The 25938-nt window shown below is 37.9% G+C and overlaps 1 protein-coding gene across 1 annotated transcript; it reads left to right on the top strand.

Moving 5' to 3' along the window:
- The first annotated feature begins 842 nt into the window (after positions 1-842).
- On the top strand, positions 843-24528 carry LOC124606544 (leukocyte receptor cluster member 1 homolog). Its single transcript, XM_047138530.1, has 3 exons — positions 843-1134; positions 10917-11016; positions 23589-24528. The coding sequence occupies exons 1-3, from the start codon at positions 1112-1114 to the stop codon at positions 24417-24419; spliced, it is 954 nt and encodes a 317-aa protein (XP_046994486.1). The 5' UTR covers positions 843-1111; the 3' UTR covers positions 24420-24528.
- Positions 24529-25938: the final 1410 nt, after the last annotated feature.

The raw sequence follows: 25938 nt of genomic DNA, 5'->3' as shown, positions 1-25938 counted from the left end.
TTCCTTGAACAGGTTTCTACATGACGTTCTTGAATTTACACCGCAAATGAGTCTTATTACATGCTTTCGCACTCTAAAAACTAATGCTCGGTTCGGCGAGTTACGCCAAGATATGATCCTATATGATATAAAAGAATTAAAGTAAGCAAAGTATACAAGTTTTTTATGTTTATTTGTCCTTCATCAGACATCATTCGCATTGCAAATACGGGCTTGTTTAGGCACTTCAGGATTCAGTCGTATGCCCCTCCTCGCTGAATTTATTATCGAGTTGCAATCCCAGAAGTGTAATCTGTGAACCCTTTCTATCTGCATACCTTCATGTGTTACACACATGCTGGAATGAAATCTCTTACAGAACTGTAGTGGGTCTTTGCAAAGTTTAGTGCCAATGAAAAATTGATTAGCAGCTATTTCTAAATCTGTACTTGACTTTCTATTTATTGCAATGTTTGTGTCATCTGCAAACAAAACAAACGTAGCGTCTGGCACTTAACAGACGAGAGAGATATGGTCTGGCTTGACGGTTCGTTGACGACCTATGTGAATGCCGCCATTTGATATATACTGTGGACTGTTTTGAAGTGACGAGACGTAGTGTAGCGGCTGGTGTGAATTGGCGTTAAACAAACAGCGTCCTCCCGAGATCACGAGACAATTCGAGCTAATGTTGACAAAGTTCGCAGAACTTAATGTACACTTCAGATATGTTTCTACTCTATGGCAGTGATCACCAACAAGTGTGATCACCACTTCGAACCTAGTATCTACGGTCGAAGGATCACCAGTTATCTCCATGTTAGCATAGAGATCACTGGTGATCACTGTAACCTATCGATAGAACATTCAGAGATTCTATAACACTCGTAAACAAACGCGTTTGTGTTTTGCAGCTTTGGTTGTAAATATTGTGGCGACTTGTCAGTGGCGGAGAGCTGTAGTATCCAGTACTGAAACAGGACACTCAAAATAATGAGTCATCAGCGATTGTAGTTTAACAATTGACGGCTAAAATTTAATAATTGTGCCATATATGTAACGAATGGAAGGATAAGTGATTCTCCAAGAATCAACATTGCCTTAGGAATTATTATTGCTTCATAGTGGAACAATGAATATTCTTCCGAAGAAAAGGTGGGTGGTGTTTATTGGTGTCCTCGTTGTTCATTAGAAGTTTTCTCTCTGTATACTAATTTCTATAGCGAATTTAGTTGCAGTAGTGATCAGGAACCTGTTCTAATGCATAACATTATCCATATTTACGAAAAAGAAATACTGCACAGATATATATGATCGTGTGCTCACATTTCGCACAGTATATGTTGCTGCCAGCGTTTAATCTTTTATCTGGACAAATATGATAATGGAATTATTGTGTGTGACTAAATAGCCAGTTTCATAATCCGTATGACATTTTCACAATTTTTGTCGAAATGTTGTGGAACGATTGAGCGTAGAGGTCATGTAGGGGTTCAGATGAAGATTATAATACCGCTGTTCTGCTTTGGCCAATGATATTACAATCAGTACTATTTTTAAAGTACTTCATGGTGACAGACCAACCGATAGTGTAGACCGAGGTCTAGGGTATGTTGAAAGGTGAAGACTAGGTTATGAGTTGGTGAAGCCAACAAATGTGTTATAAATTTTGCGTAAACATTGTGCATTCCGTAGTCACGCTAACTTCTGTGATGAACCCTTTATTTCCTCAAAAGTCTGATATTTTTAAAACTTTTGTGTGTTTGAAGATATTATTAACCAGAACAACACACAAAAAAAATTGAAAAAAAAAAAGTTTTCCTGCAGGGATCAGCTTTGATTGTTGAAATAAGCTTCATTTCATGTGACAGTCATAATATTTGTTCAAAGCATCACAGGTCAAAGTTGGTGGGGTTTATCATATTCTTCACTGCTTTTAGGTATGTAATTATTTTAGGTATCTCAACAAGGATTACTTCACTTTTGAGTGCTTCAAAATGACCATCCAACCAGTTAGGTGCCTAATCACAATGCAGTTAGTGATTGTTCAGTCTGCAGTAAAATGTGATCCTCTCATTCAACATGTGCCTTTGATGAGGCAATTCACAGATGCACAGCAATTATTTTATTTTCTGTACAGCATATTTTAATTGAATGTTATTCATATCCAGCTGAAAGCATGACTTTTGGTACAGCTGTCAAGCGGTCTTCTGGTGATTGAGCAAATCTCAAGATATTTTGAAGTTTTGTTTTGTCACAGAGTTTACCATAATACTGGATGGAAAAGGAGAAGGGATTAACATTTTGTGGAGCAGCTAGTTCCATACAGTATTTTATTTTTATGTGGTTGACAACCCACAAATTGCTTACAGTATTTTCCCTTTTCCATTGTTGTATAGTTACTGTTCAGTATACATTCCTTTGTGAAATCTCTGCAGTTTCTTGTATCTTTCAAGTCATATCTGTCTACCTAGTGAGTGTGCTGCCCTTTGATACTTGTTTTCATACAGCACCTGATGTATCACTCCATCATAAATTAAAATTTTAACATATAGGTTCACATTTCCATATTCTCATTCCTTTATATTCTTTATGTTCATGGGGTTACATTTCATCTTCTTAATACTGCTTATTGAGGACAGTGATAATCATCATATTTTAGTAGTCATAAGGTGTTTTCTGACTTTTTATCTTTATCAGTCATTTTAATGACATGATGTGTAATACAGAAAGCATGATGCTGCACAAGTCAATTAGCAATTTTATGATCATGCTGAGAAACCTTTTATAAAATGATGGAGTGGCATGTTGTGTGATGATGGCATGGAAGCATTGTCAAACAAACATTTAACATACGAGAATCGAGAATATTTAAATAGTCTTTTTAATGTTCATACTGTAAGGTATCCATTTACTCTGTAAGCCTAGTACATTTTATCTAATGATTCTTAAGAACCACACACACACACTGTTTTGGTGTGATGGGGTGGTTTGTTACTCAATTCCCTTCAAGTCAATTGCTTTTACTTGGCATATGAGTGGAAATGTCCACTACGTAAAGTGAATGAAGTGTCACATTTTTAGTTATATCATATAGCTATTTAAAGAGGTGAAAACACATTATAATCTGCCCTCTAAACTCTTGCTTCAAAGCTACTTTAAAAACTGTTGTACTACCAAATGATGAAGATCCACCATAGGTAGTTATGGAGCAGACATGTCAAGGAGGGGACTTGTAAGCCCAGGATGCATAAGACAGGCTCACTGGTATTAAAATTTCACATTAGAATACTTTAAATGTGAAATTCAGTATAGTTAATGAAAGTTTTGCGTATCCTGAGAATGTATGGTGGTGGCCACACCAAAAGGGCAGTGACACCTAACATACTAACTTTGTTCGAATTCTGGAACAATGTGAATGAGTTGATTCGGAAGCAACTGATTCCTCCCATCTACTTTGTGGTGTGTGGCGTCATTATGGCGTGGAGTTTTTGAGTTGGTTGTATTTGTAGATGTTGTGTTTCATGATGCCCTGTGATAATGTGTGTGCTGAGTGTAACATTGTATTGGGTTCATTTGAGGTACAGTTTTGACAGTTGCCACGTAGCTCTGAGTGTTTATAGCTGGTGGCCTAATGTAGATTGGAAGTGTTTTCTGTGAGTTATTAAGGTTTTTGTTTGTTTGTGTGTTTGGTGCTTTTGTTAGGTTTTATTGGTTTGGTGTTTGTTGTGTTGTAAGAAATTTAAGTCACTGTATGGTTTCTGTTGGTATGTATGAATATGACCATGAAATTTAATGGTGCTTCATTGTATGCTGAGATGGGTAAGGATATGCTGTCAGTTATTAAGTTCTTGCAGCTATTGGGGCTGGTTGCAGAGTATGTCAGGTGCATCACTTTTGGTGATAATAAGAGGCTGACGAGAGTTTCGGCACCTTGGACCAGGGAAGCATATAATTGCCTGTATCTGTGGGATAACATCTGGCTGTCGCGTAGACGCAGTACCTGGTTTGAGAAATCTAGGTTGGCCATGAGAAAGATTGTTTTGTTGACTTCTTATTTTTGTTATAGGTCTTCTGTCAATTTTTGTGCGCATGAGACTCCTGTGCATGAGAGAAGGGTGTTAGATTGGTTTTCTTTTTGTCGAGGGGTTTGTTCTGAGTATGGGGGTAAGTTGTGTGGGCCTGGAGTGGTTGTTAAGATCAATGAATCTCAGTTTAATAAGAGGAAGTATGGGAGTAGTAGATTTCGAGATGGTTTGTGAGTGTGGGGGAGGGGGGCGGGTGGCTGTGATTTCAGGGGGTGGGTTTGCTGATTGCGTTTCTTGGGGTGTGGAGGGCCGTACTAAGAAGGAATTGGTGGGTTTGATTGAAGAATGTATTGAGGAGGGGAGTACTTTAGTTTCAGATGCATTTTTGTCATATATGGGTTTGGGGAAGAGGGGTTATGAGCATTTAATTGTTAATCACAGGCTTGAGTATAAAAATTATGAAACTGTGGTGCGCAATAATATAATAGAGGGGTTTTTGGGGAGGGTGATTAAATAAGTCATAGAGAGGGGGAAGATTTGCTCTTCCAACCTGCAATGTCATTTAGATGAGTATTGCTGCCAGAAGAGCGTCCATGGGGATTATTGTACTTTTTTTTTAGGGTGGTGGGTTGAGGGGGTGGGGGGGCGTATTGGTTGGTGAGTTAATGGGGCGGGTTGTGCGCGGATGAGGAGGGGGGATTGTTTATGATTATGTTGTAGAGGGCTTGCCAAGTTGCAGTTTTTTTTTATTTGTAAGCTGTGATTGATTTTGGTTTACTCTGTGTTTTTTGTTTGTTTGAGGTTTTTTTGGGGGGCGGGGGGGAGTGTGATGTGGGTGTTTGGGGTTGGTTTATTGGTGGTAGGTTGTGGTTGATTTAGGAGGTTTTTTTTGTTTGTGTTTCTTTGTGTCCATGCATTTGGGTATGTATATGCACGTGTGTTTGAAGTGGCCTATCTAGATTGTGTTGCGGGATTCTGTTTGTGGTAAGTATTTTTTATTTTAGGTTTATTCCCTAGGAATTGTGACTATTTATGGTAGATTTGATGTGTGTTAATTGATGTAGTGCTGTCTGATTGTTGGGTTTTTGAGGTGTTGGGGTTTTGGTTCTATTTTTCATAATTGTAGGTTTTGGTTTTTCGATATCGATCGTTGTGGTTGAGCTATGCAGGTCAAAGGAAGTCATCGATCCCTGTGGTTTTTGTTGGTGTATTGGAATGCTGTAGTATTATTTTTTTGTGTAGTGTTTGTTTTTGGAGTAGTTGGTGTTTTTATATTGTTCTATATTTAGCTTGTCCCCACCATAAACCCCCATTTCCTGTGTTGTCCCCTTAGTTTCATTTTATTTTTGGAGTTATTCTGTTATTGATGGTTGCATTTGTTGGCATGTGTATGTAGTGACATCATAGTCACCATATTGGATACACTGAAAGTAGCGGTTTCTGCCATATTGATGATGTCACGGGTCAAAGCAGACAGGTGGAATTGGATGTAATGCCTTTTGTCCCATGAAATGATCTCTCATCCAAAGTTTACTAAGAATTTTAGGAAAAAGGAAAGGATCAGCATTCTGAATTTTTCCAATCTTGCAGTTTGTTTTGTATGTATGTATACTTACATATAAACAGGTGTGCAAAACTTAAGGATGAAAATAACTTTTGCATGATGTGCCGCTATCAAGTAACTGCTCAATGAAACTTTGACCATACAGAGAAAGAAGTGCTACAGCATAGCACAGAAGGTAACAGAAAGAAATACACAATGAGGTGATAAAAATGACACTTTTATTCAAAGACAATAATTACACTGAGTCACCATGAGTAATGATAGTCCTTTGGACTTAACAGTAGGTGGGAAAGTGTTTGTAATAGGATTTGTGAGCACCGAAGATGGCAGTGCATGTTCTGTAAGGTGCTGCGATGCTGGCCACAAGGTTAGTAAGGAGTTCTTATGGTAGGGTGTTCCATTCCTCCATGAGCATGGTTGGCAACTGGTGGAAGGTCATTGTGCATGTGGAATTTCTGAACATTAAGCTGGGGAAACCAGTGGGACAGTATACTTGCCAGATATACTCTCATTCCATGAGCTCATCCACATGCACCGTTCGATGCAGTCACGCATCTTCATACATAAAAATGAAGTCAGGGCCAAATGCACCCCCAAAAACATACACACGGGAGAAGAGTTCAGTGTCACAATATTGTTGACTGGTGGGTGTACTGTGTTCAAAGATTTGGAGGTCAGTACACCCATATAACATTATACCTCTCCACACAACACCTGAACCACCAAAGTGTGCATTACGTTTTCTCACCTCTAGCCATATGAGTGTACATCCAGCATTGTCGAATATGGCCGTTTTGGAAATCCAGGTGTTGAGGTGTGGGGAGGCATAATGTTTCATGGGCTTACTAACCTCCAAATCTTCGAACACGGTACACACACAATTTAATGTTGTTGTGACACTGTACTATACTGTAGCAGTTCTTTCTATGCATCGTTGTCAAAGTATCGTTGAGCTGCATTACTTGGCAGTGACACATCATACAAAAGTTATTTTCATCCTTAAGTGTACATTAGTGTAAATTGACTGTCAGGAGTTAAGCTTACAAATCCTGTATATGAGTGTTCAAGACTTGTTCTGGTATTATATGTAACTCACAACATGCAGTAAAATTTGAGAAGAATTGAAACTGTTGCTTCATATGGTACCTGCAACATTTGAGAGTATTTTAAGTACAACCTAATTGCTGGACCATGATGTCCTTTGATGGATGGATAGTATAAAAGTTTCCACAGCTGTGATGGCATATGGCATAAAGTGCACATAGGTTACTGAACACTCTGGTAGTGAGAAACAATGAAAGTGAGACACTTCTGTTGATAAATTACACACATCAGAAAAAGTTTTGCATCACCCTGGTTCCCAGAACTCCTGAATATGGATGTTCACTGTGGATATTGTATCACAGACACAGTCCCTTTGACTGTTCAGAGATGTCACTAACCCCCCCCCTCCCCCCCCCCCCCCTCCAAAGATGTAAACAACTATGCATGAGCAGCACCTACTAGACGGAGGGGGTCTGACAGCTGATCAGTTCCAGTCATTCCACCAGGAAGGAGGTACACGGCTTGGGTTGTCTGTAGTTAACCATGCCCAGACGGTCAGTACCGCGGTTCGGTCGCGTCCTCATTGTTACTTTGTGCCAGGAAGGGCTCTCAACAAGGGAAGTGTCCAGGCGTCTCAGAGTGAGCTAAAGCAAGGCAGGAACTGTCGATGACATGCCTCACTCAGGCCGCCCAAGGTCTACTACTGCAGTGGATGACTGCTACCTACGGATTATGGCTCGGAGGAATCCTGAAAGCAACACCACCATGTTGAATAATGCTTTTTGTGCAGCCACAGGACATTGTGTTATGACTCAGACTGTGCACAATAGGCTGCATGATGTGTTACTTCACTCCCGATGTCCATGGTGAGGTCCATCTTTGCAACTACAACACCATGCAGTGCAGTACAGATGGGCCCAACAGCGTGCCAAATGGACTGCTCAGGATTGGCATCACGTTCTCTTCACCAGTGAGTTTCGCATATGCCTTCAACCAGACAATCGTCGGACACATGTTTGGAGGCAACCTGGTCAGGCTGAACGCCTTAGGCACACTGTCCAGCAAGGTGGACATTCCCTGCTGTTTTGGGGTAGCATTATCTGGGACCGACGTACACCGCTGGTGGTCATGGAAGGCACCGTAATGGCTGTACAATATGTGAATGCCATCTGCCGACCGATAGTGCAACCATATCAGCAGCATATTAGTGAGCCATTCGTCTTCATGGACAACAATTCGTGTCCCCATCGTAAACATCTTGTGAAAGACTTCCTTCAAGATAACGACATCACTCGACTAGAGTGGCCAGCATGTTCTCCAGCAATGAACCCTTTCAAACATGCCTGCGATAGACAGAAAAGGGCTGTTTTTGGACGACGTGACCCACCAACCACTCTGAGGGATGTACGCTGAATCGCCTTTGGGGAGTGGGACAATCTGTACCAACAGTGCCTTGATGAACTTGTGAATAGTATGCCACAATGAATACAGGAATGCATCAATGCAAGAGGACGTGCTACTGGGTATCAGAGGTACCCGTGTGTAAAGCAATCTGGACCACCACCTCTGAAAGTCTCGCTGTATGGTGGCACAATGTGCAATGTGTGGTTTACATGAGCAAAAGGCAGGAATAATGTTTATGTTGATCTCTATTCCAATTTTCTGTACAGGTTTCGGAACTCTTGGAACTGAGGTGATGCAAAACTTTTTTTGATGTGTGTATTAATTTACTTTTCTGACTTTTATCTATTAATTGACTGGTTACTGCTTTTCAGCATATTTAGTTCTTTAGTGTTTTTTTGTTCATAAGTTGATGTTGGTAATTCACCCACATATAAACTGAAAAGACAATGGTTTTCAATAATAAAAATAATGAGCTAGACATGTCAGACCCCTGTGCAGAATTAATGAAAACAGTTTAACCAAACAAATTCAGTAAAATTTATGCGATTATGTGACCATGGCATCAGTTTGTGATATTCACCGATGTTTTGGACACTGTTGTGAATGATTTCCTTCAGGGTTGTGTGATATTGCTGAATGAGGAGCAGGTAAAAACCACAGAAGTGACATAATAAGTACCATTCCTGTTATGCATGAAGACAGCTAAGGCAACACAGTGAGGTGTGTGCCTATTCCCACTATATTTATAACCATTTTTAATAGGTCAGCCTCTTAAACACTGTGGGCCAGCTACCACAACCAGCCAAGATGACACAAGCCTGTATCCATCATCCCAATTCATATTGGCAGGTTTTTTCGAAATCTCAGCCATAATGTTTATTGTATTCCTCTTGTAGGAGTGTGGCTGTGGCTAGTTCATGGATTTACCCAAATGTTTTAGTCTTGCCTTGGTATGCTCCACATTCAACAATATCAGTCAATAAAATTTGTTATGAATAAAGGTCATCAATTCCCTCCTCTTCACTCCTTTCATCTAAACAGAAACTGAGTTATATAATGTTCGTGGCACATTGTTGTAATAAATACATCTCCCTGATGAACACCACTTGCAATAATTGCCAAAGATTGCTGAGTATTGTAACATAATGATGTGGTAGTGTACATAGAAAAGTTTCATTGAAGCTGACAGCAACTGTGGAAACTTACACTCACATATAACAAAAGATGTGAATAACTCTTCTGAAAGAGAAGAACCATTATGGTGTGAGTTAAGGGAGTTACGAAACGACTAGAAAAGTTTTGAATCTCAAATTCTGAGTGTTGAAAATAAGTACACTTAAGAACAGTGAACAAACTGTGAAATTATTTCAACATGAAAGAACTAAAAGAAATGGATGAGCACGTACAGAACAGTAGACCGACCGACAGGCACTAATAGAAATACTGGAGCTAAGGGAAACCTAAACAAAGAAAAAAGAAATGAAGTTGTAGCATGGTATTAAGTAGAAAAAATTATGAATTATTTTGGAATATTAAGATGACTCACCGAAAGGCAGAAGGACTGCATCATCGATAGGCACACAAAGGGTATGGAGCTTGGCTAGCATTTGGAAAGCACTTCCTTTTTCTGGAAAAATGTGCACACAAATGCACATTCACTCACATCACATGCTTGGCTCCCTACACTGAGATCAGTCAACTGCCAGGTCTTTATTGGCCCATGGTGAGTATATGGGATGGGGTGAGAGGGATGGAGTGAGGCAGGAGGCAGGGGAGGAGTTGAGGGCAAGCATGTAGACTTGGGCATTATATAACAGCACACAAGTAGCTGATGTAGGGACACAAATTGGGTGGGGGTACTGGGGCAGGGGTGATACACACACACACACACACACACACACACACACACACACACAACTCTATTGGGGGGGGGGGGCACATTAGATTTAGGCCAGGAGGGTTATGGGAGTGAAGGTGCTGTAAGGGTAGCTTCCATCTGCGCACCTCAGAAAAGCTGGTGGTGGTGGGGATGATCCAGATGGTATGGGTTGTGAAGCAGGCATTGAAATCTCACATGTGCTCTGCTGCACGTTTTACCATTGGGTGGTCCACCTTGTTTTTGGCAACAGTTTGGTGATGGCCATTAATTCTATTCGACAGCTGCTTGGTTGTCATACCAATGTAAAACACTGTGCAGTGGTTACAGCAGGGCTGGTATGTAACATGGTTGCTTTCACAAGTGGCCCTGCCTCTGATGGTGCAGGATAAGCCTGTGACGGGATTGGAGTAGGTGGTACTGGGTGAGTGAATTGTGCAGGTCTTGCATATGGGTGTTCCACCATTTATGATCTCTGTGGGAGTGGCCACTCCCAATCCCCTGCCACAGGGATCATACTCCTGTGGAGCTGTCAGTTGATTGAGCACAATGTAGGGAGTACATATGCACATGTGAGCGAGTGTGTTTGTGTGCATGTTTTTCCTACAGCTAGAAAAATGACGTACATTCCAAAAGCTAGCCAAGCCCCATCCCTCATAATTTTCAACCAGAACTTCCTGCACATTATTAATAGAGAAAAATAGTGTTCTCGGAGAGATTCTATCTCTCAGAGAGATACTAAGTTAGGTTTTAAACGTGGAAAAACTCATTTCATGTCACCTCCACTATAGCATAGAGTTACTTACAATATAGGCCTAACAGAAAGAAAATTTGAGGAGACTCGCATAAAAAAGATAAATTGTCCATTCCTTGAATTTATTTACTTAACCAAGCATGAAAATGGGACTGGGCTGTTTGCTCATGATCTGTTGCCAGTCAGTAACTAAATCATTATACTGTGTTGTATATGCGATATTTTTTGTTTTGTTTCATGAGTATGCTTTAACTGTTTTGTATTTAGATGGCATGTCCGCACCAAAGAGAACATAGCCAGAGTCCGGAGAGATGAAGCAAAAGCTGCTGAGGAAGAAAAAGAAAGGCAGAGGAGGGCTTTATTGGCTGTAAGTATTTTTTCTTGGGAGACAGAGACGTGTAACAACATCCTGGTACACCTTATTGATGCACTCTTATTAATAATATTTGCCCATTGTAGATGTACAAAAATTACAAATTGTATTGAAATGACAGCATCCGTCACATCTGCTGAAGTCTTTATTTCTTAAAGTTGTTTCCCAGCATTTCATGTGTACTGCAGCCAATGTGTGCACTATCCACATAAAATGTACATATTGACTGTAGACCCTAAAAAGATGAGCAGGAAATGTTTGAAACTGTTGTGGTCTAAAGAAATAATGCTCTTCATCTGTAAAGGAGGCCACTTTACTGAAAAGCAGAAGTGTTGAGTCATCAATGACTGAAGGCTTCTGCTTTTGGATGAGTGGTCTCCTTTACTCCTGAAGTATTTGCTTTCTACCAGAACTTCCCTACTGCAGAAATAAAGCTCTTCCAATGTATGTAACTAGTTGCTGCAATTGCAATACAATCTGAATCATTATTGTTTTCTTATTTTTGTGTCAGAGATTGGGTTTCACTAGGCATGGCCTGCACCTCAATAGGTATGGGAAGGGGAGGCTGGCAAAGCTTATAGGTGACTGTCTAGTGGGTTGTGGTGAGATCACTGACTGAAAAATTTCTGTTGTAGTTGGTGTTAGAGTTGCGTCATTTGTATATTGATGTCAGGTGATAGGTATACCTACTTAAAGGAGGTCCCTCTAACTAAGGAATCACCTTCAGAGGTCATCATGTTTCCAAGAAGATAACGAATTAACATATTTCGTCAAAATGTAAGAGGAAATTATTGGTATATCAGAGCATCAATTAAATAATTTGACAGTTCAGAGGCTTCCTTTACCGGGATACAGATTAGCTGGCTGTTTTTCAAGGAGATCCTTGTGGAGTGGGGGAGTGGCCATGTATGTAAAAAAACTGTATTCCATTTGAGTCCATAGACATATCATGGCACTGCATTGAACAAATATTTGAATGTTGTACAGGCGCAGTTGAATTTTGTGAAACTCAACTTCTAATTTTTGTTGTTTATAGGTCCCCTAACTCTGACTTCAGAGTATTTCTGCTCAAACTGCAGAAGATTCTTGATTCACTTTATAGGAAATACCAGACATTAGTTATATGTGGTGACTTCGGTATAAATTTTATATATGATTGTGCATTGAACAAATATTTGAATGTTGTACAGGCGCAGTTGAATTTTGTGAAACTCAACTTCTAATTTTTGTTGTTTATAGGTCCCCTAACTCTGACTTCAGAGCATTTCTGCTCAAACTGCAGAAGATTCTTGATTCACTTTATAGGAAATACCAGACATTAGTTATATGTGGTGACTTCGGTATAAATTTTATATATGATTGTGCAAGAAAAAGCATGTTGGTAGCTCTCCTAAATTCATATGATCTGATACAGACTGTATTTTTTTTTCCAACTAGGGTGCAGGGGAACAGTAGCACAACCATAGACAATATTTTTATTCATTCTTCATTACTAGATGGGCAACTTGTTAGTAAAAGGGTGGATGGCCTTTCAGACCACGATGCACATATTTTAACACTAAAAGGCTTTTCTACTCAAACAACAGTCACATATAATTACAAATTATGTAGGGAAGTTAATCCAATGGCAATAAAGAGTGTTTTAAACCTCGCCAAGGAACAAGAGTGGCAGGATGCTTACAGTGCTGATAACATAGATGACAGATATAATGCTTTCCTGGACACATTTCTCATGCTCTTTGAGAGTTGCTTTCCATTAGTATTTTCTAGACGGGATACTAGCAGTAAAAGACAGCCTGGGTGGCTGACTAGTGGGATAAGGATATCATGTAGAACAAAGTGGGCATTATATCAAAATGTTAGAAGTATTCACAATCAAGCTACAGTAGCCCATTACAAACAGTATTGTAAGGTGCTTAAAAATGTTATTACGAAGGCAAAGAGTATGTGGTGCGCAAATAGAATAGCTAATTCACAGGATAAAATTAAAACATTATGATAAGTGGTGAAGGAAGCGTTTGGTCAGCAGCACAAGGTCGACGGTATAAAGTCAGTTTGTAGTAAAAATATTTCTGTTACTGATAAATCACATATATGTACAGTATTTAACAATCATTTTCTGAGCATTGCTGGTGAATTAAATAAAAATTTAGTTTCTCCAGGGAATCATATAACACTCATGACAAATGCCTTTCCAAGATAGATATCTGAAATACTCCTCTGTGATACATACAAGGAGGAGATTGAGTCAATAATTAAATCACTGAAGGCTAAGGACTCTCATAGATATGATGGAGTACGTAGCAGAATATTAAGTACTGTGCTGCACATTTTTTCATTAGGAATGGTCAGTTTCCTGAACAGTGATTAAAATACTCAGTAGTAAAGCTGCATTATAAAAAGAGAGAAAGGGATAATTTTAGACCTATTTCTATGCCATCAGTGTTTGCTAAAGCTATTGAAAAGACTGTGTATGTAAGGATAGTTGATCGTTTTATATCACATAATTTGTTATCAAATATACAGTTCAGCTTTAGAAGTCATTTAGCAACTGAAAATGCTATATTCTCTTTTCTCTGTGAGGTACTGGGTGGGTTAAACTAAAGGTTTTGAACGCTAGGCATATTTTTTGATTTAATTAAGGCATTTGATTGTGTTGATCACAAAATATTGCTCCAGATGTTTGACCCTTATGGAATACGGAGAGTAACAATTGGTTCAGCTCTTACTTTAACCCTTTTGCAGTCACCCGATTTGGAGTGGTGTGTGCTAAAAATGTCACGCGTATTTATATTGTTTTGCTACATTCTATTTAAACTGCCATATATCATTCAGTATTCACTTTAAAAATATGAAAAAATCACCACTTATCCATAAAAGTATGTAGAATATTATGGCTTACATAGATTATTATAATGTTTCAAATGAATTTGATTGTGACAGTCCAGATAAAATATTTTTTTTTAATTTTTGATATTATAAATTTGACTTTGTTTCCATATATCCAACACTGTGCTTCAGTTTAAGAAGGCTAAGTACAGTCCATAGAATCTACACACATTTGTGAGTAAAATGACATGACGGACATCAAATTTGTGTTATTATTCAGAAAGTTAATAATCATTTATTTGAAGAGAACATTACAGAATTTCCGTGTCTACTGTATGACTTAGCATTTGTGTTTAGGAAAACATTCACCATGCAAACCCTTATTACATCTATTGCAAACAGTTCTTACAAACAGTTCTTGACCTTCTTTTCCTTTCTTCACTAGTACACACACAGCATCTTGACTCTTTCTTCTCTGGAAGTTTTCTCAGACCCGGAGAACCACGAGGATCATCAGTTGCAAATACTGTAATAGGGAAGTGTGACATTTAGTGGCAACTAGACTCTCATCAATACTAAGTTGTTCATGAGGTATGTAATGATGTCTAAATATATTATTAGCATGATCTACCCATGGCTGGTATCTGATACATGGGACATAATCAGGATGGCTGGTGCTGGACATTTCTCACTATCCACAAGATGAAAGAATTTCATAAGATGCCTAAATCGGTGGGCAGAAAACATTTTACCAAACCACGGAAATGCCAGTGACGGTTTTGTGCTCCAGTATGAGAGCATTGTGGGCCTTTTATTGAGTCCCATATTTAATAAGCAAGCAATTAAACCTCTTACCTCGGTACTTGTCACATTCTTCCATTTCTTATATGGTTTGGACAATGTAGCATGTTTAGTTACAAACTGTTTAGCTGAACGATTTGTTTCAGTTACAATAAGTTGCAGGAACGTTGTAGTTAAGAATATATTGAAATATTCTATCACAGGACATCCTGCTGGTGGCATATGTTTTGGCCCTGGCAGCTCTTGAAATGGATGTGGTAATGGCTGTAGTGTTTCAGGCGCAATTGCTTCAGTGTATTGTACATCTTCCACTTCGTCTTCACTTTCGTTCACAATATTGTCAAGTACATCACTGTCACTTTCTGAACTGTTGCTACATTCGCTAAAGCACTCTGTATCACTAGTAAAATATAAAAGTTCACAAATTTCTTTGTCGGTAAGTCCTTTGCTGTGGCCTGGTGTAGGCCGCATTTTTCATAAAAAGTGGAGAAAATAAACAAAGTGTAAACGCTTAACGTGAAAAAAACACACAGAAACAATGATAAATAACTGTACTGCACAAAAACAAGAACGTAGAATGCAATAACACAATGTAAACATATACTGCGAAACTCGACGTCAATAAACATACGATGCAAAAGCGTAATAATTGAATGCTAATATTTCACTGAAACGATGCTGAATTGTCGATAGCTATCGACCTACACGTAGCTCGAGTCAAAGAGCATCTGTAATCAGCACGCCAAAATCATCTAGCGCCCGATTCTGTAAGATAAACAAGACGAAGCAGAGTACCGACAAATCGGCACCCTGACAGTATTAGCATCATTAGGGGGTGACGATACATCTTTACCTTCACATTCAAAGGGTTAACAACAGACAGCAAAAGGTCATTATTCACAGTGCTGAGAATGACTGTGAAGTGGGATATGAATGGGGTACGGTCAAATTGGGGGGGGGGGGCAGGGATCATTGTTACGGCCACTCCTGTTCCTTATTTAATTTATATAAATGATATGTCCTCTTGTATTACGGGTAACTGTAAAATATTTCTGTTTGCTGATGACGCTAGCTTGGTAGCAAAGGATGTTGTGTGCAATATTGGCTCAGTTTCAAATATTGCAGTTCATGAAATAAGTTTGTGACTTGTAGAAAATAAACTAACGCTAAATCACAATAAGACTCCGATGTTTTAATTTCACGGAATGTATAGATTAGTGAAACTGACCAGTCCAAATTTGTGGTTGATCAGATAGATAGTAAACTGTCATGGTAAGCCCACGTTCACGATCTTAATGCTGCTATTTTTACTATTCGAATGGTATCTGAAGTGAGTGATTGTTTGACACGAAAATTAGTCTACTTGACTTATTTTCCTTCGCTTATCTCATATGATATTATATTTTGGGTTACTCTTCCCATTCTAAAAGGATATTTTTGGCTTAGCAACGGGCAATGAGTGGTATAAGTTTGTGAACCTCTTTTTGGCCCTTTTCGCTAGTCTGAGTATTTTGACATTGGCCTCTCAATATATGTATATTCATTATTGTCGTTTCTTGTTAACAATATCAGCTTATTCCCAAGAATAAAAAGCTTTCATTTACTTAATACTTGGCATAAATCCAATCTGCATTTAAATCGGACTTCCTTAACTCTTGCGCAGAAAGATGTGCAGTACACTGCTGCATCCATTTTCAGTAAGCTATCTCAAGAACTCAAAAATCGTAGCAGTAATCCACGTGCTTTCAAATCGAAACTGAAAAGTTTCCTCATGGGTCACTCCTTCTGTTCAGTTGAGGAGTTCCTTGAAAAATTAAGCTGATTCTTATGTTATATTGTTGATTGTGTTTGCTTAAACTTCTGGCTTGACTTCTTTTTGGGTTCATAAACATTTTATTTTATCTGTTATTACTTTTATGTTGTAATTTCATGTACTGACGTGTTCCATGACCTTGGAGATTTGTTCCTCAATTTGGTCCTACAGAACTTGACATGTAAATAAATTTCAGGATAATTGTTCATGTTCCGTTGCTTGAACCTTTAAACTCATGAAATGAGTTATATTGCTTTGCTGTACATAACTACTGTGATAGATTGGGATAACTCACAACAATAACTGCGTGGCCATCTGTATTGTGACTCGTTCTGCTGCTGATGAAGATGCCTCAGTTTGACTGCAGGCCCTTTTCCATTAAAACGTTTTCAAATACTTTATATATTCCTCCACGAAAGGGCAAAGTAAGTTATTGATGTTTTCTTGCCCACTCAACTGTAGCTTATCCCTGTGAGGTGTTTTGCATTTATAATCTTCTTCCTTTCACGTGTGGAGATCTTCTTTGTGGAGCAGGCTGTAAGTTAACACCTTGGTTCACACTACCAGCTAGATAAGTGGGCCTTCCACAGAACGGTTGAACACATGGGACCTAACTGAATACTGAATCAAAAGCTTATAGGTGACAATACAGGAAAGAGCCTGAAGACAATATATAAGCACAAAATATCTTCTTAAGATATCAGTAGCACCAAATACTGGTAAATAGTTGTCATGAAAATATTGTGCTAGTGACCATCTGACTTAATGCCTGCATATTGGCATCACCTTTCTTATTTGTTGCTTTTATTTTGCCAAATATTGAAGGAATAAGATGTTTTATTAGTTTTAAATTGACCTCTTAAATATTAATTACGGTGATGTATTGGGCAGATAACTTTGTTTTCTCAGCTATCATTGTTGATAAAGAATTGTGGTGTGATTCAATCCTATTATGGTTGCTTATATATTGTTTCAGGCTCTTTCCTGTATTGTCACCTATAAGCTTTTGATTCAGTATTCAGTTAGGTCCCATGTGTTCAACCGTTCTGTGGAAGGCCCACTTATCTAGCTGGTAGTGTAAACCAAGGTGTTAACTTTCAGCCTGCTCCACAAAGAAGATCTCCACACGTGAAAGGAAGAAGATTATAAATGCAAAACACCTCACAGGGATAAGATACAGTTGAGTGGGCAAGAAAACATCTGTAACTTAATAAACTGACACAGCAGTAACTTACTTTGCACTTTCGTGGAGGAATATATAAAGTATTTGAAAAAGTCAGTACTCTTAATAAAACATATTCCATGTAGGTATTGGGGCAGGGGCAACTGTTTATGAATGTTATAAGAAATAGTTATTGAAAATAAAAGACAAAATTATAGAATTTTGTAATACATCGCATTAGGCAGATTTGCCAGTCAAATGCATTCCAAATTTGGCACACTTTAATTTATTCGGATCATAACCAGAAACTAGTGCTCTGCACAATGTTTAAAATACAAAGACCTCCAATACCATTTGTAAGTAGCAGGTCGGTTTTTTTGCTCATCTGTAATTTAACTTGGAGATCCTTTTCTTTATATTTATAAGGAAATAGTAGCTTATTGAAGAGAATACTTTTGTATATTCAGAAAGGAAACATTTGCTCAGTAGTTAGAATGAGTAGAAATGAGGTAATAATAATGATAATTTACAAGTGCCAATATAAGATATGCTTCAGGTAATCATAATGATAGTTTACAGTTGCCAATATGAGATATGTTTCTCAAGTTTAATGAATTCCATCTTTTTTTTCGTTTTTAGACTATTGAAATTTCACATATTACAACAGAAACTCTGTTACAGATACAGTATTGTCTGAGCTGCTGAGATGTAAAATAAAGGACTTCTGGTTGAACTGTTCAAGTGGTAGATGTGTTTTTGAGTTATTTTTTGCCGTGCTGCTTTGATCAAAGTCCACATTTTATTAGCACTAGTGAGTCAGTTGTCTACTGTCTGTGAGACAATTATCATGAGTGTCCAGCAGCTGCTGCAAGTAGACTGTGAGGCAGGAAGTATATTCTGAAAATAAAGCATGGAAATTCTAGGCACTACACAGTTGAATGCTGTCTTGGTGGAATTTAATGGCAATATTGCACTGAAGTAAGACTGAGTTTGACACATAGAGCAGTTTGAATTAAACAAAAACTCATTTATCTTGGCATAAAATAGACCCAAAACATAATGTCTGACTATTGTGGATTCTGCAGATATTGTAGTCTGTCAAATGAATATGGAATTCATCTTCTTGTTGATCTCCAATGTGCATGTTGCTACCAGCTGTCACTACATCGAGAAAGTTGTGGTTGCCTAAACCTTATTTTATCCTTCAACAAATTAGTGGGTCTGTGTTCAAAGATGGCTATGTTGTATCACATGTTACCTGACCTATGTCTATAAGGTGTCCTCAATTAAATGTTTATGTCATACGCCAGATCAGCAATTATACAGTGGGATTCAAAAGTGTGTTCACAAATTTGAGAAGCTGATAGAGGAATCAGACTGCAACTACTTCAGAATAGGAACTTATGGTCTTGGAACTAATCGTGAGCCAGTGAAACCTTTGAAATGTCAAGAACATACAAGGACAATGAATGCACACACACGTTAAGTTCAGCAAAGGTAATGTACTGTTTACGCGGCAATGTTGTATGTTACCGAAACTGTTCATAATGGTGACCACCACGTTCAGTGTAGGCATAACATCTCCACAGAAATTCTGGCGCATTTTAGCAAGCACACCAAGCATTGCATGGACCTCGACAGTCACTGCAAGTATCCAGGTGAGGAATTGGTATCATGTACATGAGACTTTTGATATGCCCCCCCCCCTCCCCCCCTGCCAAAAAAAAAAAAAAAAGGTCAAGAGACATCAGATCAGGGAATCAAGGTGACAACTCCCTTCCAGTCAGACACCTGGGATATTGACTCTGGGTATGAAGAAACACTTCTCACAGGATACTTTTAGCAACTGATGAGGTTTGTGTGGTGCCTGGTGTACTTGGTAGAATGCACTAGTCTATCCTATGAAGATGCCTATATTAACAGTGGTGGTCGCCATTTTGAAAACCTTTTGTAATGTACAGTATTGTTGAGTAAATAGTACATCATCTTTGTTGTACTTAAGATGTGCGTGTATTGACTGTCCTTGTTGTTCCTGTAATTCCAAAGCTTTCACTGGTTCAGGATTACTTCCAAGACTGTTCTTAAGTTCCTACTCCAAAGTAGTTGTATTTAATATGTTAATTGCGGCTGTAGATCACAACAACCTGTCAAAAACATCTAGCAAATACAACGAACTCCTCTTCTATGTGATACCCTGACTGGAGGAGAGTTTACTTAATGCATTTGCTGCTCTTACAAAATATTTTTATTTGAAAGTAATATGGTTGGTTAACTCTAAAATTTGAGTTGAGATTTGCCACCATTAGTGATGTCTTGCATAAATTATGCTCTCTCATGACACTCTCGTTGTGATGATTGAGCGGTTTGGGTGACAATTTTATAAAAACACTGTGAAAACATCGTAAGTTTGTAAGCCAATAAAAGCTTTTCGACATTCCACATTGTTTAAATACAGAGTTAAGGGGAGTTGGAACGCCCTATCCCGACAATGTTAAATTTAGTGACTTGGCTTCTCTGTATTTCAGGTGAGCCTTTGACATGAAACTTTTGCAGGACATTAAACTGTATGTTCTGAGTCTACTGAATTACAATAATTGCATTTCAGCCACTGCTTTCAGAAATATAATTTTTTAATTACACAGTTAAAATTTTGTGTACTTTTTTGTATATTATCCTAAATAATTTTATACGTAACATTATGTTCTTCTTTTAGCTCAGTAGAATCAGGATATGTATGTTATTACTCCCCACTTGAAGTGGTTTCTGAGATTTAGGGAAAAATGCAACAGAAAATGTAAATTTTTGGGAACAGTTTCTAAAGTTTCAGAAGACTGTAGCTCACTTAATGTATGCTTAATTTTTTATTTTTAGTCACTCAGAAGCACCCTGCACCATGCTGTATATCATCCTCTTGATCTTTTTCCAAGTTTTTTTTCTCCCTCTGGACTCCTTAGTGGCCAACTGTGCTGCATACTCTGCTTTATCAATGCGAACCTTGTCCAGAATTAATTCCCATATGCTGCAGCACTTTCACCCTACCAATGTTGCCCTCATTAAAAGCAATAACAGCATCACTGACCCCCCCCCCCCCCCCCCCCCCCCCCACTGCAGTAATTGCACCATGAATCAGGTCCAGGAGGGCAAAGGTGGTGTACTGGTTTTTCATCTGTTGACAGTCTGTGGAAGAAGGTAGCCCATACTGCCTGCTTCATTTTCAACAAATCCTCGGTATTATTTGTTTTGCCCATCCCATAATACTGCTGTAGTTCATCAATAATTTTGTCTGTCAGCCTGCCTCTTATGGTTTTACCATCAGAAAGTTTCTTGTCTTTCAAACTTTGTTTCAACTTCTTCAACCTAGTGCCCATCATCTTCTGGACAAGACCTTTATAACACAGCAATCCACAGCCTTCTGTATAAAAAAAATTACCGATTCTATTAGATGTTGAAGTAATGCATGTAAAAATTTTAACATTTTCAACCGGTGTAGATTATATTTAAAAAAATAAAATACTTCCCATGTGAGTTTATAAGTGATATATGTATCATTTTATTCGGAAAATTGCAAATTTTATAATGAGATAAATATCTGAAAACGTGAAAAAAAATCATTAATTGGAACAACTTCATAAAATCAGTAGTAATAATGGTAAATGGAAGACTTGCTTTTGTTGGGTGATGATGCAAAAGTGCAGTGCATCTATGAAGCAAAACCCTTACATGACTCTGGTTTATACTACTGTTGCGCTATTTGGTGCCTTATGAAGTTGACTTGACGAAAGACATTGAAGAAACCCAAACACATGCTGCCACGATTGTGACAGGTCAATATAACCCATAGGAAAACAATTCTCAGGAAACTTAAATGGGAATCACTGAAAGAAATGACTTTTTTCTCAGGAAATTCTGTTGAGCACACTCTGAGGGGTGACTTTCAAAAGTAGGTTGTACGGTAATTCTACCATTATCATCATATATCTTTTATTAGATTATGGTGGATGTTAAAGGCATACAGTCAGTCATTTTCCCCTCGTGAGTGAACTTCAATGAAGAATAGTTAATATTGGCACAGTGCACCCACTGCCAGACTTTGTACTGTAGTTTAGGATGTCTATCCAATGCTAACATCTACTGACATATTGCTTTTGGCTTCTGTCTTGGGTGCTTCAGCTGGCATTTGTTTGACGATTTTCTGACCTTTCACCAACATGAGTGGCTTGCATTGTCAAAGGAGAGGGACACTTTGACAATATCAGCTACTTATGGTGGTGAATTGTCAGAGAAGTCGTCAAAGAAGCTTTGGCTGAAGAACCTGAGACAGAAGCCAATAGGCAGTATGTTAACACCTACCCACAAAAGCCTCAACAATTTTATACTAACATCTACCACAGTTTTTATTGTTAACATCCTGTTCTGTGTAACTGTTTTGTTTTATAATGTTGTTGTTGCATATGTAAATTGGTTTCTTATTCTTAAACTTTGATGTATGTCTGTGTTGTAATGTGAACTTCCAATGCAAGGAGATGCTTACGTAAACTCTCTCTGGTGACATGAGTTGCTGAACCCATCTGAAACTGTGTAATTGTATTGCAATTAATTTTTACCAGAAATAACTAGAAAACGAAAATTTGTGTAGGCTACTCAAGAGACTGTCCTTTGAAATTCTGTATCATGCAGTGCAGTGGACAGTGCTATAATGTGTGACATCGTAGTATGTGACTTGCAATTCCAACACATGAAATCTAAGAGAGTAAAAATTCTGCATAAAATTGCAAACCAAACATTGAAAGAATAATTACCAAAATGCTTCTGTGAAAATTGTCCTGCAGATTTATGTACCAAAACTAAGTAAAATCCTGAACACTAAATGACACTCAGGTGCATATTTAAACCTGCACTGTAAAAATAAGATTGTCTGTAAAAGTAAATGAGATCTGAACTAAACTTTACTGAGCTGGACCTGATAATCATTTTGAAATCCAAAACTTGACTTTGAATTATTTGACTGTCCCTAACCAATTTTCATGACCTACCTTGCAATGGAAATTCGGTACTGCTCGAAAGTGGTACATATTTAAATACAGCACAGCAGCAAACCGACTAAATAAACACCTTGTCAAGTTCAGTGCTAGGAAATGCAGTTATGCTATTCACACCATGCCTTTTTGTTTTGAGTGACTGTTCTGCTCAGTGCACTGTAATGACACATAGTTACGAAATTGAACTTTCATGAGAAGATGGGGGAAGAAACTCAGCTTAGTGAATGATTGAAAAGAGACTAGCATTCAGAACTGTGTGAGGAACTTGACTCCTTAACTATTACAACCACCTTTACAAAAATCACTTCTTGTAAAAAATATGTCTCTACCATGAAATTAGTTAATGAAATGGCAAAAGAGTAGTGAATCATAACTCTGGAGTCCAAGCTATGCCAGCATCTCAGCAGTCAGTCAAACTAACTGACCCAAATCAATAAAGAAAGATTGTGTTAAATATTTGCTTTTCTCAAACTCATCATAAATTTCGCACGAGCAAGCAATGCAGCAACGACATTACCTGAACATCTTCACGGTTCTCAATCAGTCTTTACAAAATCATATTTCAAAAAGGAACATCCTTTGTGTTTGCATCTGTGTGTTATGCTAGCTATTTACAGACTACTCAGCAGTGGGACCAACACCCAACTCATTACTTCTCACTGAATGATACATTGTCAACAACAATGCACAGACGACCAAAGATCACAACGCTTGTACTCAGAACCTCTATGGCATAACATATTGATTATTGAAGACTTCAGTTTCAAACATATTTAGTGTACAAATATGAAGTATGACATATTAAATAAAAAGAGAGCTCACCTAACTCTTATTGAATACCAAAAATAAAACCTTACTACACTTCTGTTGATGTCTTGGTTTAGAGACAGCTCATTTTAGACTATCATTCTGATTGTTTCAGGAACAAGAGGCCCGCACTGCTTTACTCCGCAAAAAAGCAAGAAAGGATGGTGGTCAGTCTCCCGATGAAGGTGGAATTCAAATTACAAATAAAGCACAACATGTCAATCTCTTTGATGATCTGGAAGAGGGCAAAATTGTATCATCACTTAAGAATGAAGAGCATGAACGTGAAATAAAAGAAGAAAAAGAGAAATATGAAAAACAAATTGGTTATTTAACATACCTAGGCCAGGACACTGTTGAAGCCACTGGGAAAATTCCGTGGTATGATAAAGTTCCTGACAGAAAGAAAGCAGAACCATTAATGGGAATGGATGCAGAAGTATCTACAAAGAGCAAATTACTTAATGATCCTTTACGAGATATAAGGAAATATTTAGGTGTTAAGGAAGAACAATATTTGAATAAGAAAAACAAAACAGCAGATGCTAACAAGAAAGTAAGTGCTCATACAAGCATAATAGATAACAATTTAGACACTTACAAGAAACATAAAGACAGAAAGAAGAAGCATAAAAAGAACAAAAAAGTGAAGAAGAAACATAAAAAGCATCGGAAGTCAAAGAGAATTAGCAGTGATGAGAGCTCTGAAGTGAACAGTGAAGTTAGCAATGATGAAGATCAACATGACCAAAAGCCTAACTTAGAGCAGTTACGAGCTGAACGCTTGAAACGTGAGGCTGAAGAAAAACGAAAAGCTGAAGCTCTGCTAGCTAGGTTACGAGGTGAAACTGTTGAAGAAGAAAAGACTGAAACCATAGCAGTGCCTGTAAAACAGAAGTACAATTCTCAGTTTAATCCAGAACTCGCAAGGCAAAATTTTAGATAAGATGTGCTGCTCTATTTCCAACTTACAGTGTTGTATATATAATGAGTTTGGATTATAAACTGAAAATTTTGTGTTTTGTTGAAAATAAAAATTGTTTTCAAAGTTGCAACCTTTGTACTGTACATATTTCATTATCACTGATTGAGGGAGCTGGTGCAGTCGGGAGGAAGGCCGTTCAAATCCGCATCCGGTCATCCAGATTTATATTTTTTGTTATTTCCGTAAATCACTTCAGACAGATGTTGGGATGGTTTCTTTGAAAGGATGTGGATGACTTTCTTCTCAATCCTTCTGTATTCTGATGGGAATGATGACCTCACTGTTTACTCCCTTCCCACAAAATCGACCAAACAACCAACCATTATTACTGACATTTTTGTGGTTTTCCTGTACCTGCTGTTCATAAATCCCACATCTGAATATTGTTGTGTGATATTATATACCATGTTCGCACTAGTTAATGAATTTGATGAACAAATGAAGGTTCTGCCACCCAAAATTTATGTTGCCAGAGCCAGTATTTAATGTCTGTTTATTCTTCAGCTCTGAAACCACGATTCTTTCCTCCGTGCACTTTCTTCATTTTCACTTACGTGGTTCCTCTTTTTGAACATCTAGAAATTCATAGAGGGTTGCAAAATTAGTGCACATTACAATACTTGGTTTGCAACAGTGATATTCTGTAAGTGGTATTTTTGGATGCATTTTCACTAAATTTCTTTCAACAGAATGATAATGTGTCACAACAGTTCCTTAGCTCCAGAGCTCAAGTGTGTCACATGTCACATTTGTCTGCCAATAATAATCAGTATGTCTGTCTCTCTGTTTTTTTTAAAGCTTGTGGTGGGGGGCACGACATTCATGAAATATGGAAGAAAAAAATTATGAAAATCGTAATCCATGATCAAAGGAAAATGTTCTTTACAATTTTTTGTTGATATACAGTTCAGTATTATTGCTGTAATTGCACCTTGAGAATGATCTGTTGATGTTCCGATTGATGTGCAAAACGTTATGCTGTTGTAATGACTAGTACTAGTTCTTTAGATATTTGTAACTGCAAAAGAAGTTTTAAATGTCAGATTGTGGTTGTAAATAACTTCCTTGTAATAAGGTATAGTGTTATGAATTAGAACAGCTTAGTTTTCATTGATATTGGAATCTATCTTCTGGACCTAACATGTCTATTATTTCTTAAAAACATTTGTAAAAACGGTGTAATTTTTGCCCAAATGCAAAGATGGTAGCAGAGATCAGAGTGGACACAGAGTTCATTTCTTATTTAGGTGTTGTGCAAGCCTCAATATTCAACACAGTTTTTTTATTAATTATCAGAAAAAGTGTATTATTATGAGTTTCGAAATTGACAAGCCATCATTAGATGATTTGAATATATGACACAGTAACTTTTGAACTGTTTCAACAATCAGAGCACAGATACACTTACATTGTTAGTGCCTCTTCAGATCACTTCAGTTGACAAGTCACTATGTAACATATTAAAATCACCTGATGATGA

Source organism: Schistocerca americana, chromosome 3 (genome assembly GCF_021461395.2).
Source record: "Schistocerca americana isolate TAMUIC-IGC-003095 chromosome 3, iqSchAmer2.1, whole genome shotgun sequence".
Classification (NCBI taxonomy): domain Eukaryota; kingdom Metazoa; phylum Arthropoda; class Insecta; order Orthoptera; family Acrididae; genus Schistocerca; species Schistocerca americana.
The sequence above is the reverse complement of the archived record's forward strand: the minus strand, read 5'-3'. Positions and strand labels throughout refer to the sequence as shown.

Bases quoted from the DNA above. Each gene is read 5' to 3' on its own strand.
- LOC124606544 (XM_047138530.1), top strand. From the start codon at position 1,112: ATGAATATTCTTCCGAAGAAAAG. The intron at 1,135-10,916 runs GTGGGTGGTGTT...TTTTGTATTTAG, and splicing joins AATATTCTTCCGAAGAAAAG to ATGGCATGTCCGCACCAAAG. The intron at 11,017-23,588 runs GTAAGTATTTTT...TGATTGTTTCAG, and splicing joins AGAGGAGGGCTTTATTGGCT to GAACAAGAGGCCCGCACTGC.